At 39.9% G+C, this 22,447-nt stretch overlaps 1 protein-coding gene across 1 annotated transcript; it reads right to left on the reverse strand.

The window, feature by feature from the left end:
- Positions 1–1,606: 1,606 nt before the first annotated feature.
- On the reverse strand, positions 1,607–22,159 carry LOC136243046 (uncharacterized). The gene is made up of 3 exons (XM_066034564.1): positions 21,740–22,159; positions 21,540–21,686; positions 1,607–2,193 (listed from the first exon to the last, which is right to left on the reverse strand). Exons 1-3 carry the CDS (start codon positions 22,157–22,159, stop codon positions 2,173–2,175), a joined length of 588 nt encoding a protein of 195 aa, XP_065890636.1. The 3' UTR covers positions 1,607–2,172.
- Between the last annotated feature and the right edge of the window lie 288 nt (positions 22,160–22,447).

Consider the following 22,447-nt stretch of genomic DNA (forward strand, 5'->3'; position numbering starts at 1 on the left):
CTTCACATTGCTTGATGATTACAGGTAAGTTTTCCATTTCAATGCTGTCCACTATTATGGAAACAAGTGAAGAAGATGACACAGAAAAGGTAGCTATACATGAAAACTTTACACCTGCATGACATAATATTTTATATTGCAGGACTCAGAAACAAGTTCTACTGAAACGTTAGATCTGAATGATGCAAATGTGTTTAGAGGTGTGGATTCAAGTGGTTTATATTATTTGAGCGATCCAAGTTCTGAGAGATCACTGAGTGATTCAAGCTCTCTAATTGATACAAGTTCTGTAAGTGACGTGAGTTCTCTGATTGAAGTGAGTTCTCTAAGTGATGTGAGCTGTCTGAGTAATGTCAGCTCTCTTTGTGAAGTGAGCTCACTGAGCGAAGTGAGCTGTCTGAGCAAAATGAGTTCTCTTTGTGAAGTGAGCTCACTGAGCGAAGTGAGCTCTCTGAGCAAAGTGAGTTCTCTGAGCATAGCGAGTTCTCTTTGTGAAGTGAGCTCTCTGAGCAAAGTGAGTTCTCTTTGTGAAGTGAGCTCTCTGAGCAAAGTGAGTTCTCTGAGCACAGTGAGTTCTCTTTGTGAAGTGAGCTCACTGAGCGAAGTGAGCTCTCTGAGTGAAGTGAGCTGCGAAGTGAGCTGCGAAGTGAGCTGCGAAGTGAGCTCTCTGAGTGAAGCAAGCTCTCTGAGTAAAGTGAGTTGCGAAGTGAGCTCTCTGACTGATGTAAACTCTCTGAGTGACATGAGCTCTCTGGTTAATGTGAGTTCTTTAAGTCATGCTAGTTCAATGAATTCTTCAACTTCTCTGAACAATGTGAGTTCCATGAGTGATGCGAGTTTCATAGGTTATCCCTATGATCTCAGTTTTCCAGAGTTTTCTATAAACCAAGTGACATGTGTCTGATTTTAAAAAGCAACCATGCAACAGACGATGGAGCCAGTCGTACTTTATCTCTTCTTATAGTGATTAATAAATATGTTGGCAGTTTCCTAGTATGGCTGTGTGTGCTCACTAAACTAAACTGAAATAAGACAGTTAATATCTTCACAATATACAGTTGAAAGGTAGTAACTGCTGAATGTTCTATTAGAGTATCTTGATATAATAAAATATTCAACTTCCTTTTCCCAATAGTGTAAAGTGCAACTATAAAGTTTTGTCCTTTTAATTACCCAGTGGTTTTCTTCCACCCATGCACCCTCTTTATGATGAAGTCTGTCCCCTTTGAGCCACTATTTTCTTAATACCGTATAGAGGGAAACTTTGGTGGGGCTAAACTTTGGCGAATAACAAGCTTGGCAAAATAAACTTTGGCAAATTCAAGCTCAATGTTTAGCTATAAAGATGCTAATCCAAGTAATTGGCAAATTAAACTTTGGCAGACTTAAAGCACTACTAGAAAATTTGTCAATGAATTGTGCATGAAATGTTAAAGGAGCCATGAAATGTTTTCATGTAAATTTACTGGGTAGACTTTTCCATGAATTTATATAGAAATTTGCATGAAAAACATCCTGTCCATGAAATGTTAACGTTTCATACCTTGGAATCTATGAACACTATGAATTCACCACCTGATTTTGTGGGGGGGGATTCTCTTATTCTAAACTTCGTAGAGACCAATACTTGAATGTGTTGGGCTGCTTAAATGCTCTACTTTTGCATAGCGTTTGTAACTACACATCACATGTTAGGCCAGGTATATAGTATGTAAAGCATAAACAATGTGGATTTTTATTGTCACCACTGGCATATAGCTATCTAATATAGCATATAGCTATATATAGCTATAATATTAGTGGAAATTGGGTATTTTAGTTTAGCTAGTTCCTTCAGCACATGATCTCCAATGTACTGGCAAAAAATTGGTGACCCTTCAGTGCCCACTGTTTTACAAAAGTTCTTCCATAAACTCAGATAGTTAGCTGATGTACGCAGTGTGTGGTATGCGCTCCACATTTTCTCCCTCTGTTTCTTTGGAATTTTTCCCTTGTATGTGAAGCATGATTCGATGGATTTCATTAGGTTTTCTTCAAATCTTTTCGTTTCCGCATTGTTCTCAGGCTGTTCAATCCATTTCTTCATTTCTTTTGCTATATTAATTACATTTCTTGCTGTATGTGATGGCACTGTAAAAGATTCTTCTTTCAAAATTGACTCAATTCCACTTTTCACAAATCCGGATCCATTAGCTGTAGATAGAGAGTAAAAAACAATAATATATGGCATGGATATAATTCTCAGCCGATGGCAGGAGAATGGACTACTTGAACATTAACTTTTGGTATAATATCAGCTATGGAAATATGGTTCAATTTGTAACCAAAATGTAGGCGAAGCTGGCAATTAGTACTATAGTTTGTCACTGCTAATGCGGTAAACCGCACGCTGTAAGCCACACTCTTTACAATGTCAAATAATTAGTTAGCAGACAACAAGAACCGAGTTAAGTACCTGCACCTGCCATACACTTTCTTTAGCTGTTAAACCGATAACTAGAAGAACCAAAACTTTGCTGAATTTAGTCACTACGCACTGATAACACGGATAGAAAGCGGTTGCTAGGTAAATACGAGCGCGTTTCCAATCCCGTTTACGCCCTCTATTATCTATGGTACAAGTGATATGGCGTTAGTTCGCAGACTGTTATGAGTATTGCTAAAGCAACTTAATATTACACTGGCTGTTTCCCAGCGCATAGTCAAGTTTCTTCTATCAACGTTCCGTCACATCGGACCCAGGAGAGAGGTCGCCGAGACACTGCTGAGGAGCCTCACATTCCCTGAGTACGAGGGAGAACTCACAGAACAGTGGAGGAGGACGAATTGGAAGCAACTAGCGACAGATTTGGAGAATAAATACCCAGCGAAACAGGGGCGGGGGCTTTGGGGGCTGAAGCCCCTCTTCATATTTAGGCTTTACTTGATTAATATGCTGAGTATTATAATGAAATTTTGTGTTAGCATGATTATATGATCACTAAATAATAGTCATAAAACCACCTTATAAACATCTTTCCAAGGTATTATCAGTGGATTTATGCTAAATTTTATGCAACAAGGACCCGGATCAGCATTGGAGGTGTGCAAGATCGAGATACTCTAATAGAACATTCACTGGAAACATGTAGTTGGTTCTGTTATCGAAAAATCTGCCTACATGTATACATACAATGAAGTGCATTGGTCTGTTTAAAGGGCTTCATTCATCTACTTGTGTAGTTAATATGTATGGCAATACTTAATTCAGGTACACAATTTCCATTGAAAATGCTCTCAGATTCAATCTTGTATTGTTCAAATTTCAAAATTTTCAACATTATTATTCTAAACATGCACCTATTCAGTATTGTGCAATTGTGAGAGGGTGTATCGTGTACTTGGTTGTCTGTACCTACCCAAACTTTTCTATTAGCAAAATGCTTCAGAGAGCAATGCCTATAATCTAAAGGCAGTATATAATATATCTACAGGCAGAAAATGTTATGGATTTTATGTGGAAATGTCTCCAAATTGCAGTATGTTAACATCTATTTTTCAAAATTTTCCTGGGGGGGCATGCCCCCAGACCCCCCTAGTTCCAGCATGCTTTACATGCTGGGAAGTGTGCTTCACACACCTCTACCGAAGAGATTAGTACCTTGAGTTAGCCCCCCCCCCCTTATAAATCCTAGATCTGCCCCTGCGAAGGAACAGTATCGAGTTGCAAGAGACCTCGCAAGAGACCTCGCAAGAGACTAGTTTGTCATCAAATCCTGTCGGAGTTGAAACTGCGGTTGAGACTGATGAAGAGAAGGAGGAGGAAATACCAAATATGATGAACTTCTCTTCTCATTGTGTGATGATTGCAGGTAAGTGTTCCATTTCAGTGCTAGCTACAGAAAAGTGCATGGAAACCTTACATGTGCATGTCATAATATTTATATTGTAGGAACCAAGTTCTACTGAAGCTTCGGACCTGAGTGCTTTTAGTGATGTGAGTGATTTCGATTCAAGTGAATTATAGTGTTCGTGTGATCTAAGTTCTCAGATTGATGTGAGACCTGAGTGTGATTCAAACTCTCTAAGTTATATGAGTTTTGTGAGTGACATAAGCTCTCTGAGGGAAGTGAGCTCTCTAAGTGAGATGAGTTCTCTCATTGAAGTGAGCTCTCCAATTGAAGTGAGCTCTGAGTGAAGTAGGCTCTTTAAGCAACATGAGTTTTCTGATTTATGTTAGCTCTCTGGATAACATGACCTCTCTAAGTGAAGTGAGCTCTCTGTGTGACGTGAGCTCTCTGAGTGAAGTAAGCTCTCTGGGTGAGGTGAACTCTCTAGGTGACGTGAGCTCTCTGAGTGTAGTGAGCTCTTTAAGTCATGTTAGTTCAATAAGTCGTTCAAGTTCTCTGAGCAATGTGAGTTCCTCTTTGGGTCATCCCTATGATCTAAGTTATCCAGTGTTTCCTTTGAACCAAGTGATATGAGTGTGATTTTCTAGCGATGATGGAGGGCCTATGGTGTAGTTAACAATGCCGGTCACAATCATTGTGTATACATAGTGATTCTGTTAACCTGAGAAAAATCAGTTTTCTAGGATGGTTGTGCCGGTGTGCCCAAAGTTAGCCTCCGGTATATAGTGATCAGCAGAATCAAGAGTATATAATATTAAAACTCCTGGCTAGACAGTTATGCAGAACAGTTACGTAAGGAATGTTACAAAAACACTTCCAGCATGATTGATCATGTGTGTGATATTGTAAATCAGAGTTCATAATATTATTATATACTAAAGAGAGTATTCTACTCTCATATACCCCTGTAGAAGGATGTATCTGACAAAACACATCCGAGTTTACCTTTTTTATTCATATATGATTGTGTCATTAAGTGAACATTATATTGATTGAACAAGTCCACCGAATTCTCTGAATTACAAGCATGCCTTCATGAGTTTAGAGAACTGCATAGGCATGCCATTCGTGAGTATAACTGTCCTGAGCATCAAGTGTTTCACAGTATTAATGATTCTAGCACTTTTATGGCTGCTCACATATCACAAATTGCAAAATAATTTACCTTGTCGTTACCTCATAACAATATGCCCTTCTGCAGAGGAGTAGGATACTCTCCTTAGTATGTAACTACTATGAACTAATGCTAAAACTACAGTGAAACCTCTATAATCCGATATTCATTGGGATAAGAAAATTGTGTTGGATTAGCAAGGATGTTGAGGTAGTATTACATAGAAAGTAACTTTTTGGTATACAAAACAATGTCCTACTATGACAAGAAATAGATTATATGGACACTTACTGATAGTCTGATCACCAAAAATTGAAGCAATTTAGATACACAAGATTAACGCTCCAAGCAAGAAGACCATGCACAGGAAGTACAATATCAAGACACACGATAGTGTGTCATGCGGTACAGAAAGCCGGTGCCTCACAGTGATTATATTTCAGAAGGCTCAGTCTCGCATATCAATGGTTATAGGCCTGGATTCCTAGAAGTATAGCTAGTTAGTCGTTAAAATATTAGGATATGAAGCACGTGTGCTGTTGCGCATGTGCAAGGCATCCGTATAAAAGTTTCCATACTTTCACACCTTTGGCCTTTTTTCTAGCTCGCTAGTGATGGTGGTTTGTGTATCTATTCGCTACTTGATTGATCGTCGTAATGTCCGGAGACAACTCAGAAGTGTTCATTTCTATGCAGCAAACTCTGGTCTGAATGGATGAGCGTCTGACCGCCATGTGTGCAGAGGTGGAGAACCAGTAGCGTACCCACTCCACAAGAGGACAGGAAGCACAGCTCCCTGATGGTCATCAGGCTGGCACGTCACAGCGTCGTTTCTATGCCAAAAACTGGATTCAGTGGTGATGAAGACAATTACGTCGTCGTCACCAGTGTTGGGACAGTTACTTTGTAAAAGTAACTAGCTACATATTACATATTACTTGCAACTGAACTATTTAGTTACAGTTACATATTACCCATAAAATAAAGTAACTATAATAATATTACATATTATATTACTTTGTGCCCACAGCCTTAAGCTGTCACATGTGAAACTACCACCTTATCACATGATATGATTGCGTTGTTGGATAATGTGCAAATCTTGGTTATAAGTAAGAAGGTGGTGAATAAGCTTCATTCATTGGGCTTTGATACTTCGTTGTGGCTATGCGTTACTCAGTAGATCACTAACGAGATTAGTAACTTCGTTACTTGTAGTAATAATATGTAATATTAGATTCGTTACAGTAATGCACCTATCAATGTTTTGCCCCACTACTATGAACATGGGCAGAAGTGGGGGCTAGGTGGGGATTAGTGGGGGAATCGACCTCAAACCGTGCCCCAGGTGGTGGGGTATTTGATGCTACGAGGGCACATAGCCAGGTGTTTTGTGGTCTTTTACTGGGATAAGTGGGGGATTCGACATCAAAAGTAGCCCCAGGTAGTGGGGATAAGAATTTTTAAATGTTCAAATCCCCACCTATCCCCAACCTCTGCCCATATTCATAGTAGTGGGGCAAAACATTGATATGCGCATAACTATATTACTTAGGTAACGCGTTACATTTGTATGTAAAGTAACTTGAGTTATATTACCAGGGGTTAATCTAGGGGGGGGGTGGGGGGGGGGGGGGCACAGGCCCCCTCTGGGTTAGCTATTGCCCCCCCTAGGTTTATACCTAAAGCCTTGAGAAATGGAAAGGTTTAATTGGTCCCAAAGTTGTATAATCCAATGGTCAATATTCAATGGCATCACAGTAAAATTTCACCAAAATTGAGTATATTTACACCTAAATTTTCAAAATTTTCCTGGGAGAGCATGCCCCCAGACCCCCCTAGAATCCGAAGCAACTTACTTCGCCCCCTCTAGGTTTATATTCTGGGTTGAGCCCTGATTACTTGTTCTTATGGCGTATTTCGTTATATTACTTAGTTACCACAAAAGTAATAATATTACATAACGCGTTACTCCCAACACTGGTCGTCATACACTTAAGTTGGGAAGAGCAAAGGCAGCTCCAGGATAACCAAGATGCTAACAAAGTTGGCTCAGCAGCGAAGCGCCCAAAAGGGCGGAAAACTTTGCTTAACTAAGGTGGAGGAAGGTACAGATAACTTATTTGCCGGCGTGAAGCATTTACACCAATGGACAACGAGGACTGCAAGGACCTTAGAAGTCAGTTCATAGTCCCAGACATTCCATTCACCACACCTAGACAAACTGATGGCCGCTGAATACTCAAAGAGCGTCAAATCCGCGGATCACTCGCGTATCCAGGCACTCTTCCTAGATGCGGTTGGCTCTGTAATGGGCCTACTAGATAACATCAACAAGGATTGTGGTGGAAGATGTAGAGACCACAGTTAAAGCTGCCCTGACCTTCATGGTAATGCTTCATCCCATTGCAATGCCAAGAGGAGAAAACTTATTCTAGAAGAGTACAATAGGACCTTGTGTCATTTGGACAAGACTCAGATCTATTTGCCTCAGCGAGTAACACCCTGTTTGGTCCATCATTCCCGGAAAAGGCTATGAAACATCTGACGCAGCTGAAGACCCTCTGGTAAGCTCGGAGTGCAGGTCATAAAACAAGTCAGGGTTTTTTTCCAAGCTCACAATACATTCATCGAGGGGGCAGATTCTAAGTCGGCTGTACAGCTGACTTTACTTCAAAGGAGGGACCAGGGCAAAAGGCAAAGCTCCAACAGCCTACAGCCATCGGGCAAAGCCCAATAAATGACTAAAACTCAATGCACACATTTCTTTAACAACATCAAAAGAAAGTGTGAATCATGTAATTGTTCACTTTATACTACAGGGTTTCATCAAGCTATATACAGCACAGCTGTCACTCAATGTGGCCAGCAGGTGGGGCCAGTTCTTGAGCAACTGGCAGGCAATAACAACAGACAAGTGGGTAATCGAAACCATACAAGGGTTTCGAACCCCTTTCCTGTACAGGAGCAACAGCCAAGCCCTCCTATGTCCTCAGAAGAGCAAAGTCTCTTATTACAAGAGGGAGTGTGTGCCCTTCTACAGAAGGGTGTTATCGTCAAAATACTCAATCTTCAACTTCAAAAGAGTTTTTAATTTATTCATCTCTCTTCCTAATTCCCAAGAAAAGGGGTCAGATGAGACCAGTAATCAACCTCAAGAGGTGAACAAATAGGTGGAGCCCCAACACTTCAAGATGGAGAGCTTGGAGACTCTCAAAGAGTTACTGAGGGTAAACAATTAGGTGGACCTCAAAGATGCCTACTTCACAGTTCCAATTCATTTGGCTCACCAACCCATGCTTCGATTCCAGGTGGGGTTGGAACACTACCAGTTCACGTGCCTGCCTTTGGGCCTGTCAGGTGCACCTTGGGTATTCATCAAAGTGATGAAACTAGTGACCATCCTCTTCGGAGTATGGGAGTCCACATGGTTATTTATATAGACATTCTGCTGATGGCAGAATCCGCAGAGCAGGTGACACTTCACCTAGAAGTACTGCTATACCTGCTGACAGGTCGGGCTTTATCATCAATATGCCCAAGTCAGTAACCTCTCCTACTCAGTAGATAGAGTTCCTGGGTCTCCAGGAGCACTCTACCACAGTTCAACTGACCCTCCTGGGAGAGAAGTTACACTATATCAGACTGAAGACCATGAGGAAAGGTCAAGTGACAGCACATCAACTGGCAGTATTAGGGAAACTGCATGCAACATCCCAAGCAGTCCTCCCAGCTCCCTTGGTCTCTACAAGGGGATCTACAGAGAGTACTGAGCAGAAGCCAACAATGGGATTCATTGAAGGGATATGCGAACCCGTCGTGGTACCTAGTGGCTCGAGTTCTCTCACAAGTGAAGAGCCAACAAGCTCAAGTAATTCTTGTGGCTCTGGTGTGAAAGGGCAACCATGCAAATGGTATCCAATCCTGCTGGGAATGTTTTTCGACTATATATCCGAGACAGCTCCCATGCAATCAGGACACATCCCGGGGTCATCCAACAAAATCCAGATGGAGTTCCTGCCACAGCTGGCCGTGTAGTCTATCTCCAGGAAAAGTTTGGAAGTGCTAACCTTTCAAACAAAGCTAAAGAGCTACTCCTTGCATCCTGGAGGAGCAAAACATCACAGTCTTATGACTCCTACTTCAAGAAATGATTGGGCTGGTGTACTGAACAGGGTTGTGATCCCATTTCAGGACCCACTTCAGATATAGCCAATTTCCTGGCTGATCTACACGCACAGGGGTACCAGACAAATTCTCTCGATCCCTACAGCTCAGCGATATCCAGTGTTCATGATAAGGTGGATGACGTGGAAGTAGGTAAGCACCCTCTAGTAACCAGACTCCTTAAAGGGGCCTTTCATGCAAGGCCACCACTGCCGAACTACACTGGTACATGGAATGTTCAGGTAGTACTTGACCATATGCTTCAATGGGGTGACACTGTTGTGCTATCACTAAAGTTGTTAACATTTAAACTGGTAATGCTGATGTCTTTGGCCAAACCATCCCACTCTGCTGATTTGGCATCTCTACACTTGAACAATTGTCAATTTAAACCAGAGGGTGTAGTATTCTTGCATCTACTCTGGCTAAACAGTCAAGACAGGCTTGACTGATTATTATTTTGCCAGCTTCTCTGACAACAAACAACTGTGTCCAGTGGAGACTCTGTGTCAATATAAACAGACAACAGCCCCTTTGAGAAAGGGAAATAGTCAACTGTTTCTTGGTATTGTCAAACCTCACTCCATGTACCATTGCTTGGTGGCTAAAAGAGGTCCTTAAGATGCCAGGCATTGATGCTAGTATTTTTACAGGACATTCCACAAGAGGAGCTTTGTCCTCAGCAGCAACTGACTCTGGGATTACCACTGGTGACATATTGAAAACAGCTGACTGGAGTACAGAGTCTGTTTTCAGAAACTTCTACTACCAACGTTCCAGCCGTGAACCTTCATATGGTAGAGCTATGTTATCCCACAAAAGCAGTGAGACCTAATCATGCGTGGTACTTCTGTGTGGAATATTGTGTTGGTAGCTACACTGTGATGCTACGTAAATACTGTGTGGTAGTACTGTACTCGACTCCACCTTCTAGGTTGGTTGTGAGCTACAAACAACACCATTGATATGTGAGACTAAGCCTTCTGAAATATAATTCCAAATGGCTCAGATCACGCAGTGATTGCATGCTATTTGGGATTATATGAAGAAGGTGAAGTCGAGCAAATCAGTGGTCCCACCCAACCATGCCCCATAATTCTCATGCACTTGGCTCGCTATCAAAAGGCCAAAGGTGTGAAAGCATGGCAATTTTTATACGGATGCCTTGCGCATACGCAACAGTGTACGTGCTTCGTATCCTAATATTTTAACGACCAACTAGCTGTAATTCTAGGAAACCAGGCCCAACACCATTGATATGCTCGACTTCATCTTCTTCATATAATCCCAAATAGCATGCAATCACTGTGTGATCTGAGCCATTATATTGACAGGAAGAAAGAAAGCAGGATTTTCACTTATGAATCTATAGCTTCATGACAACTTCTCCAAAGCACATCATTTTTTTGCATTATAGCTGTCTGCCGGGTAGGGTAAGCCACACAGCAAGTTTGATTTAATTCGCACCAGTTTCAATTAGTTTTTTTCTACCTCTTAAGCTGTAGGTGCTATGGGGGCTTTGATTTATTTTTGAACACTTTGCAAAAATTGATATAAAACAAAACATGTAACTCAAATGACTCGATCTTTGGGACAAATGAAGAGCATATAAAGGTGAATTCATGTAACAAGGTTGTTAAGAATCTGATGAATATCCAAGGAGTTATGAGTGTTTATTCATTTAAAAAGATCAAATTTCTGTCATGGCTATAGGGTAAACCGAGTATGGGAATAACTTCAAAAGTGGTGTGATCATCATAGTAGTGCCTTTTGATGGTTTGAAAAGCATTAGTTACAGTACAAAGTTATAAAGAAAAAACCAAAGAAGTATAATAGAGCAGTCACTACAGGGTAAAAAAGGTACACAAAAATGTCGAAAAAACCTACCACAGTTCAAACCAGGGATCTCCATACCTAACACCTGCATCCTTAAGGTGGCGCTAAAGCAATTTCCCATGCAATTATGTAGACAAATTGTTGGGTGTATTTATAACATATTGCATTTTAAATAGTTGTCTATTTATTGATGGAATATATTACCCATGTAGTAAGCTATTGTTACGAGAGAATACAAAGTATATAAATGCTTTTAGAATATTAAATTGATGTTAATTCACGGATCATAGAAGACACAATATCTCTCGAAAATCACAGGTGTTCTATTCGACACTTTACACAATATATACAAATATTAATGAGAACATTTCTATGTATTAAGAATTCAAAGCGGCGATTCATACAAGTTGAAATATAAAGTGGAAATGCATATGAAGGCTAATACCTTACTTTACTTATCAAGCATGAAGCCATACAATTGATCTCCACCTTCTAGATATGTAAATTTCTTCAGAAACCATTGCATGCCTTGTATGTAAAGTTTTGTAGCCTCTTGATCAGTATTTATAAAGAAAAGGTGATTTTTGTAGCGAGCTGCCAATTTCTCTTAGCATAATGATAAATTAGGGGTGTGTGGTTTCACATAATGATAAATACATTCTAATTAATGCCCCGTTTCTACCACTTTTTTTGTCTAGCAACTGCATCGAGTGCGATATCTAGGCGGGTGTTATATGTTCACAGTAATTGATTTATATACAAAATACGTCATGTGCAGTAAATAATTGAAAAGCAGTAAGGCCACACCTATTTGATCTTATGTTGTGCAGGCCCGACTGACTTCATTTTTCTTCAAATGAAATGATTTTGAAAATCATGTGTTCGGGTCATGTGTTCTTAATTAAAGACAACATGATGACGTCAAAACCATTGTGTTGTAGTCAAAAACGGACCATTGAAGATCATCCAACACTCTAAAATTGTACAGATATGATATGGGAAAGCTCCTTTGGAGATTTATTTTTTAAAGTCATTCAAATCTGATGCTACTAAAAGAGTATTGAATTGGAGATTTCACAGACTGACCAGTTTTTGAATGCTCGCAAGGTTAGTATTGGTGTTGCACCGATAATCGGTTGAATTATCGGTAACAACTGATATTAGCTAATTTTACAAGTATCGGTATCGGCTACAAAGCGGAAATAATTTGTCGATTAACCGAAACCCACAATCAATCATTAAACTGATGGCAATGAACAGGTGAAAGTAAAGAAGGTGGTGAATGTAGCAGTAAGTGGTTTGCTGTAACTGTTTTGGCTTGTTTGTTTGCACAAGCATGGTTGCAAGGCTATAGTAGGCTGTGCATATTTATCGGCCGCCCACGCAATTAGTTGATCACTCTTCACAAAGGGTCTGGAGTCCCACTAAAAACACTTTTTGATAAGTTGGCTTAGATGTTTTATATCTACTTGGCTTCCATTTCCATGAAAGGAGATAGTAGCAAAACTGTAGAGAACATTGTAAAAGTCGGCCACCCACGCAATTAATTACATAGATCACATTATCACCAAGAATGCAGTTTATACACATAAACTTCAGGTGATTTTCTGTTCCTCCTCCCCTGTTCTGAAGAATCGAAGAGTATCGGTAAATATCGGCATATCGGTTACAGGATTAGGCAAATAATCGGTATCGGTAAATGTGAAAAAATGGATATCGGTGCAACACTAGTTAGTATAATGTTATAATAAGCTAAATAATATATTAGAGCCTTGCAATCAGGCAGTCTAATATTATGAAACCTACTGTAGATTTTTACCTGTGTATATAAAATATTGTGCTGTTATAATTTGCATCTGTATGCTTTTGTTTAAAATTTTTATCATTTTCATTTTCAAACTGACCACCTTATCCTTATCCTCTGCAGATCAACAAACTACGTTGGATACAGATCGCCATCATTCCAAAATGGAACAACTTCTCTTATCTGTTCATGAGAAGCATGGTGAGGACAGGCCAACTCGGGTAGCACTGATCCCATGTAGAAGCAGTGGATTCGTGGGTACATCATCTCCTTCCAAAAGTTGTCATCGTAATATATTCTCTGAATGAACAGGTCATCAAGAGTTGATGACAGCGTCCAGAGAACAAAATCATACCACTGCTTATGGGTAATGTGTAGTTGCCCTTGAACCTGATAGAAATAATTATGGTGCCTCTTTAGCTCAAATCCCGTGGTAGTGCATCGCAAGTAGAATGCTGACTTCTCACAGAGGTCAATCAGTGGTATCCTCTCAGCACTGGAGGGACACTCGATTTCAACCAACCCATTGTGCTGGTTTTCTGATGGATCAGTAACCAAACCATCTGGAGATGTACCCATCCAGTTGTCCTGTAAGTCAATATCAAAAAGATATATTGCAACTATACAGTCATACCTGCAGGTCTATATGAAACCCTGTCCTTGCTACTGATGCCAGAGGATGATGATGTTTGCGAAGATATTCCAGGTATAGCTGCCAAGCTACTGGCTCATTACTGTAACCATACTGCATGGCCTTGGATGTACAAGGTTTTGTGTACAGTAGCCTCTGGACCAGTGGAGCATATAATGCCTTCTACTTGATGATCTCACCAAACCGTGATGCTGTGACACGCCCTCTACGTTGTAGAATCCATTCACCGGATTCATCATCTCCCTGGCCAATGGTACATATGCTGATGTCACGGATCATCTCATTAGTCACCTAGACAGTGTGTCTAATTTATGTCAACATATCCTGCAGGTGTGTCAAATATTCTTGACGCAGTTGCTTCAACTCATCAGCACACACATCTGGTTCTACTGGATTGCTGCCATAAGTTGGGTCAGTTCTTGTGGAGTTAACTGCTTGTGGGCCGTAACGGGTCATTACTCTTTGTTGTTTGTACTTCAGGCTGATCTTCACTGTCACAGTCATGCTTTCTGAATGATTGTATTCCAAAGTTATTTAATATTGATGTTGTCAAGAGTAATTCTATTATATACTCTTGATGTTGTCCATCCTGGCCCATACTGGATACACAGTGCAGCAGCCATGCAGTGATGTTGGAAAGAGCCTGACTGGATTCTGTTATAGAACTTCCCCCCATCCATCTTGCAGCGTATCGACATGAAGTTCTCACTAATATTGGTGGTTTTGTTCTGTATCAGTTGTTCTGCTTTTGCAACCAATCTGTAACCTGCTGCTTTAACATCATGTAGAAAATTGGGGGGAAGACTGTCCAGAGGTGATGGCCCTATGATTGTATGTATCATGTAAACTCTTGAGGTAAGAGTATATAGTAACTTTATTTCGTATGTTTGATGTGATTGTTTATTACTATGTATCTATAGTAGAAGGAAATTTGTTACAAAGAAATTGAGTGCCCTATAAAAACTTTGCATAATAAATTATCTGACACAACCAATCCAGACTATTAATAATTGTTTTTGAATCAGAAATTTTTGTTTGGTTTCCTTCTGCAATATACTTTACCTGATGGTAATGTGTCTTTGTGTTTACAGAATGTTGAACTGCACTTGTCATGTAATCTGAAATAGTGGCAAGGACCATTCTGCAAGTCATGACGAAGAGCTGCCACATCACCTGTGGCACTATGCATCTTGATAGCACACCCTCGCCCCATGGGTGATTCCCTTCATCATGGATCTGGATAGTCCATGCTTACTGTACTGCAGTAAGCTGGTTTGTCATTGCACACTCCCTCTAGTCTGTTTCTGTAGCATTTCATGGCGTGATTGGCACACTCCACCTTCTTGATGGCTGTTCCATATGATGGCACCCCAGAAACAACAGCATGGTAAACCGAACTATCCCCATCACCAATAAGCCAGTGGTGCTGAACACCATGCTTCTGCTCTGACAGTTGAAAACCTCAAGGATGATGTCAGCCTCCATGCTGCAAGAGCTACCAGACCAAATACGAAAACAGTTGTGTTCTGGTATTGGTGTGCCTCTCCTTGCGTTGATGGCACATATAGAACAGTACTTGTTCCTAACTCCAATGAACAGAAGTCCTTTGGTTGCTGCCCCAAATATAACGCCAACACCAGAATTGACATTATAGGAATGCCCATGGCTCCTCTTACTCCAGCCACCATCAACTACCATAGTTATCGCTGGCATTGTGTTGTGGTAGCTGCCTCATTAGATGGCCAATTCCTTCTCTTTCTGACCAGCAATAAGTAATTGTTCAGTTACTATTCTTCAAATATTGTTCCCATGTCACATTCCAGGTCTATGAAGGATGGGGTACTCACAGAAGGGGCTTGGAAAGTCAAACAGGCCAATTGTTCCTTCATGTGTTCAGCACCACCTCCAGTAGCTATCGGTCCTAAAGCAGCACCGATGTTCACATCATAGTGATTAGTGCCATTGATGGTAGTAATTTCAGAGGTGGTAAACCAAAACAACAAGGAGCACTTCTAGCACTGGCATACCATTATTGACGCTAGCCCAATAACGACGACTTTCACCCAAAAACTTCAAGGAAGAGGAATGTTGGGTGATGTTCAATAAATTTGCCCAGCAGCACAAGAGAAATTACTCTGTTGCCTGCTAGTAAACAGTTGGGTGGTGATGGTGATGAGTTAGCTGCACGGAAGAATGAGAAGATGCTGTAAAAACTCTTTATCATATATTACGGTATCATACAGTACAGTAGTACTGTATATTAGGGACCATGGAGATTTAGGTTTTCCTAGTCAAAAAATTCACCCAAAAAACCAGCTTCACAACTCCATCCTGGCACCTTGGCAGTATTTGTTAGGTATAACCATAACCAAGCCCAAAAGTACCTTCAGTATGATCCTAAAAGCTTCCAATAAATTGTTACAAAATTTAAAAAAAATTATTCAATGGAATTTTCTGACTAACTGCCTGCCTGCCTGATGCTTTCAGGCAAGCGTAACTCAATGACGGCTAAGGCTATGGGCTTGATTTTTTTACTGTTCGACGTCGCTTCGTCCCGAGACGTGCCTTTTGGCATACCGCAGATGTACAGCGCACCATCATGGACTTACCTTTGTTCTCCTTTGTGTCCTATTTCCTTTTGCTGACAGCCCAAGGTGTCGATTTGTGGTAGTGCGATGCATGGCTTCCCTACAGTAAGTTTGTAAACGAGCATCGTCCATATTTTCCATGGTGACTGGATTGATTGCAGAGATGATTCTAACACTGTTCTTTGTTTGTAATGCTGTGTAACGGGCTGGACATAGCTGAAAGTGAAGCGTAATGGCCACTGCACTTTTAAAGCCATAATTGATAGTTTTATTTATTTTTTTAAAGAAAAAATAAACAAACTATATAACACAACGAATAAAATACAACTACTGGGAAAGGGGAACAACAAAGAAAGAAAAACTACAGGGAAAGGGGAAAGTCATCATTACCACCTTGCAGAGCCCAATACCTTAAAATCATTCGAGCATTATTCACCCATAAACAAACAGAGAGTTGTTGAAGTAGATTTCTTCTGGCCACTTTAGGTGAAATTGATAGTTGGGGGGCACGCGAATTGTCGTATTTTCGTGGTGACTGGATTGTTGCAGAGGCACTCTACAGTTTTTCGTCTGTAGTGCTCTGTAACGGGCTGAACATAGCTGAAAGCAAAGCATAATGGCCACTGCACTTTCGAAGCAGTGTTTGATAGCTGGGCACATGTTCAGATGAAGGCATCAATTCTGGAGCCATCCTTTCTTTTGATTCGGTATGCGCGGGTTCACCAGTCATAATAACGTTACAAATAAAGTAAACAAACAAGTTTAAGGAAAAATCAGGAATTTTAAGTTTGATAACTTGTTAGTAATAGTGTATAGTTGTTTACCTGTTGTCTTGACTTGTGTATTCACTGTATTGTTAGTTTCATGGTCTAGTTGTAATTAGACTATGGTACGCATAGTATGCTTTGAAGTTTAGTCATTAATGAGGTATTTAAAATCCAATAGATACTAGCGGGTAGGTATCTAACTGGTTAGATACCCGTGACAATTTTTTTTGTCACATGTACCACAGGTTTTGCTTGATTCCAATCACAACAGCCATCAGAAATCATCGCTAGAGTGTGAAGAAAATATTGCTGGATAATAGAGATGATCGTATTCATCTAGGTAGCCTACCAGTGAGTTGTTTTAACACTAATTCAGGAAGCCGCCATTATTGGTAGTGACCAGAGCCGCATGAGCCAGTCTAAATTGGTTATTGCCCAAATCCACAGTATCTTCGCTATTTTAGAGACTTTTGGAATGGCACATAATCACCTCAGGCTTCACCCTCAGTGATTATTGTGCCATTCCTCAGGTCTCTAAAATAGTGAAGATACCTGGATTTGTGTAATAACCTACACTTATAACAATAATAAAGCTGTCTTAATTTACCATTTGTTTTTCTCCACCTGGCTTGTATAGCAGCAGCTGCTTGCTGTTTATGCTTGTTGCTGCACTGCTTGCCCATGTTTCAGTAATTCTTGGTTACTATGCATGGTCTTGTGCCCTAATTAGCTACACCCTGCTTTAGCTCATTACATAATGGCTGCATGTGACTAAAGTAATTGCTATGGCTTCTTTGTGGTGTTATTGCTTAACCACTGCTATCATGGCTAATCACCTCACTTTTTATAAGTGAAAATTTACTCAAAAGTAAATGTTTCAATAGAAGTACTAGATTGTTCCAACTAGATTGTTCTGGAATATTCTATGTATGTTCTATTAGAAGTTCTTAAAAATGTGTACTCTATTACAGTAGTATGATAAATATTGAAGTAAAGCGTACAATAGATCTACCAATGGAAGTTCTGGAACATTCTATGTATGTTCTATTAGAAGTCCTTTAAGAAATGTGCATTTTATTAGAGAACTACCAAATACGATAGTACATCATACAGTATGATAGTACTGTATATTAGACCCTTTTTGTGGTGGATTTTGGATTTATAGTACTTAGACCCTTCTCTTGTTTACTTAGACCCTTTTCATGTTTATTGCGCACACCTGCACTGGTAGCGCTGGCAACCCATCACCACCTGTAAATAAATTTTAAACCTATAACTGTTGTTATGGGTGAGGTGATGGCTTGTTTTTACTAATTAATGACCCATTTCTCTGTTAAAAACAGCTGTCAAGAGTGTTAAGGTACAACAACTACATAAAGGGTCTAAATAAGACCACAGGTGTCAAAGTAATTTACCCTCACGTCCTGTAGTAGTGCCATCGCTGCCACAACACAGGGCCATCGTGGTCTGAAGTCTAACTATTACTTAGGGATCATGAAAGTTTGGGCTCTTCTGGCTAAAAATACCACCCTAAAACCAGCCCCACAATATCTTCATGACATCTTGGCAGTATATATAACTAAGCCCAAAAGTGCCACCAGTATCTGCATAATCCTGTGATACTCTGACATACATGTAGTGGAATACTCAGTGACAGGGGACCCCTTTGGTGAACTATCATCTGATTTTGTCATAATTTCAATAACAGAACAGCAATGTGTGCACATTTTATTAGCAAATAGAATTGCGCAAATGTGTAGCTTAGCTATAGCAAATAGTTACACATACATTATTGTAAGGTTAAACCTGTTTACAACCTCAGAAGGTCAACTATCCAGGAAACTGGTGATCTGTGTATAGTACTCAGCCAGTGTAGTGGAAACATGGACATTGCTTTTGAGTAACTATTGTGAAAAACCTTCATGAATAGCCATGTTTAAATTTTAGTGATTTTAACTTTCGCAAACTTATACCGTATAGCTGGTAATTTTTGAAAGGTTTTTATTTTTGGATATTTTGAAGAGGCCCTTCTCCTCGAAAATAAATTCCCACGTCCAGTTGTTCTTCGAAAATAAATTCCCACAAGTGAAAGCAACGATCCAACTTTTGGCGATTCGCTTGTGTATTCCTTGAGTTTTAGCTCAGTATTACTGATGATAATGAATGTATCATTACTGTGTCAATAATCAGAAAACAGGTGATCCAGAATGGGAATTGATGCCGTCTGCTCTAGAATCTATGGTAGATAGCAGTAGCTACGATCAAATGCAATCGAGCCAGTGAATTTATTCCACTCAAGACTCCCTCGGTCTTCTCTCCAGTGTACAGGGATGGGGATTATTCCATCAGCAAGTCAAACATTCACGCATCTTCATATTTTGTGATACAAATTTCCGTTAATTTATTTGAAATCCACCTGGACTTCAAAATATGCACTCTTCGAAATTAAAGTTCTTTGAAATTCAGATTTTGCTTCTTGTGCAAAATTTTCTGTTTTGAAAATAACCTGCTATACGGTAGTTTTGTTTAGGCCTTGTATCTTTCACACGGACATAATATTAATTGAATCTATTATGGGATGTCATAGACTACTCATTCACAAACAGGAGCTATTAACCTTTGGGAATATGATTAGGAAAACAAGTTATTCAATATAGTAAAGAAATGAGTTTTAATTTTGTGGACTGTAAAATTATAGCTGTCCGTGCAGGGTGAGTTCATGGTGGCACCCCTTCTGAAATCATTTTATACATCCTAAGGAATCACTATACCAAATTTGGTGCTTTAATCTGCTGTGTCACAATTTTGGCAAAATTTTGCCATAACAGACCTTACTAATTCTTAAGGTTACGGGATACTGTGAACCCCACTTGTACACTATCAATCATTTTTCATTAGGGGTTTGATTTTTCTTAATGCACTGTTATCAAATACTTATGCATTCTTAACTTCTCATTAATCGACATGGAATTCAAATGTTGTTATGGAAACATGAGTTGTCCCCATGCCAATTAGTGAAAACTATGAACCAAAAATCAGACCAATGAAGAACCATGAGAGCTTACTAACAATTCTAAGGTTTGAAGAACATCACTTGTGAGGGACTGACAAGAGGATTTGTGAATAATATGTATAGTTGCTGAAATATGACTACAATATGGCCTAAAGCAAGACACTGTGGTCACAAAATTAATTTTTAATTGATATCACCAGCACTAGAAACATTATTTCTAACAAATGGCTCCTGTCAGGACCTAGACAAGAAGCCAAACTAGTAGTCTGTTTATACAAAATGTTAACAACTAGTTTGACAGTCCTGATTTTTGGTTCAGGAAAATATCGCCATTAGTCAGCAAAACTACACAAGCCCTTACAGGTGAGCCAGTTGCTAAGTGTGTTGTTTCTATGTTATCTTGTACTGTTACGTGTGTTTTCTTGTACCTGTCCAGTCGGCATGCTATGATTTTCCCAACAATTTAAGCCTGTTACCAGCTGATACACAACACAACAACACCAAGCCAGCCTTAATTACATAATAAAATTTTTGTTTGACAGCTAGTCCCGTAACCTTAAACACTGTATATATATAGAGGGAAATTTTGGCAGGGAAAAAACTTTGGTGGTGAATTTGGCAATTTGCTACAAGTCTGCCAAAGTTTAATCTGCCAATTACTCAGGTTAGCATCTTTATAGCTAAACATTGAGCTTGAATTAGCCAAAATTTATTTCGCCAAGCTTGTTATTCACCAAAGTTTAGCCCCACCAAAGTTTCCCTCTATACGGTATTAAGAAAATAGTGGCTCAAAGGGGACAGACTTCATCATAAAGAGGGTGGGTGGAAGAAAACCACTGGGTAATTAAAAAGACAAAACTTTATAGTTGCACTTTGGGAAAAGGAAGTTGAATATTATATCAAGATACTCTAAGAGAACATTCAGCAGTTACTACCTTTCAACTGTGTATTGTGAAGATATTAACTGTCTTATTTCAATTTAGTGAACACACACAGCCATACTAGGAAACTGCCAACATATTTATTAATCACTATAAGAAGAGATAAAGTACACTGGCTCCATCATCTGTTGCATGGTTGCTTTTTAAAATCAGACACATGTCACTTGGTTTATAGAAAACACTGGAAAACTCAAATCATAGGGATAACCTATGGAACTCGCATCACTCATGGAACTCACATTGTTCAGAGAAGTTGAAGAATTCATTGAACTAGCATGACTTAAAGAACTCACATTAACCAGAGAGCTCATGTCACTCAGAGAGTTTACATCAGTCAGAGAGCTCACTTCGCAACTCACTTTACTCAGAGAGCTTGCTTCACTCAGAGAGCTCACTTCGCAGCTCACTTCACTCAGAGAGCTCACTTCGCTCAGTGAGCTCACTTCACAAAGAGAACTCACTTTGCTCAGAGAGCTCACTTCACAAAGAGAACTCAGAGAACTCACTTTGCTCAGAGAGCTCACTTCACAAAGAGAACTCACTTTGCTCAGAGAACTCACTTTGCTCAGAGAGCTCACTTCACAAAGAGAACTCACTATGCTCAGAGAACTCACTTTGCTCAGAGAGCTCACTTCACAAAGAGAACTCATTTTGCTCAGACAGCTCACTTCGCTCAGTGAGCTCACTTCACAAAGAGAGCTGACATTACTCAGACAGCTCACATCACTTAGAGAACTTACTTCAATCAGAGAACTCACGTCACTTACAGAACTTGTATCAATTAGAGAGCTTGAATCACTCAGTGATCTCTCAGAACTTGGATCACTCAAATAATATAAACCACTTGAATCCACACCTCTAAACACATTTGCATCATTCAGATCTAACGTTTCAGTAGAACTTGTTTCTGAGTCCTGCAATATAAAATATTATGTCATGCAGGTGTAAAGTTTTCATGTATAGCTACCTTTTCTGTGTCATCTTCTTCACTTGTTTCCATAATAGTGGACAGCATTGAAGTGGAAAACTTACCTGTAATCATCAAGCAATGTGAAGAGCTCATCACAGTCACGTCCTTCTCGCCATGATCAACTCCGATGGGATTTGATGACAAACTTTCCATTCCTCCTTTGGTGCTTATCTCTTCTCCAAATGTGTTGCTGGTTACTTCCAATTCGTCCCGCTCCTCCACCGTTCTGTGGGTGCTCCCTTCTACTACTTCCGGAATAAGGCTCCTTAGTAGTGTCTCGGCGACGCTCCACATCTCCCTCCTGGATCGGATGTGACGAAACGTTGATAGAAGAAACCTGACTATGCGCTGGGCAACAGCCAGTGTAGTATTAAGTCGCTTTACCAATACTCGTAACAGTCTGCGAACAAACGCCATGTCACTTGTACAGTAACTAAACAGACGTGTCTGTCACGTGTACTATATAGCGTTCGTGATACCATGGCAACAAGGAAGCTTGTGTAGATTAGAATTGAAAAACGCTTAACAATCTATGCTAGTTATTTTACGTTACTATTATTATAGTGTGAGTAAGACCTGACAAACAGTAACTCTATTATCTCTGCTTGTACAGTAACTAAACAGACGCGTCTGTCACGTGCACCATATAGCATTCGTGATACCATAGCAACAAGGAAACGTGCGTCCATGAACAGTGTCAGGTCT

The sequence above is a fragment of the Dysidea avara genome, chromosome 13 (genome assembly GCF_963678975.1).
Source record: "Dysidea avara chromosome 13, odDysAvar1.4, whole genome shotgun sequence".
Taxonomy (NCBI): domain Eukaryota; kingdom Metazoa; phylum Porifera; class Demospongiae; order Dictyoceratida; family Dysideidae; genus Dysidea; species Dysidea avara.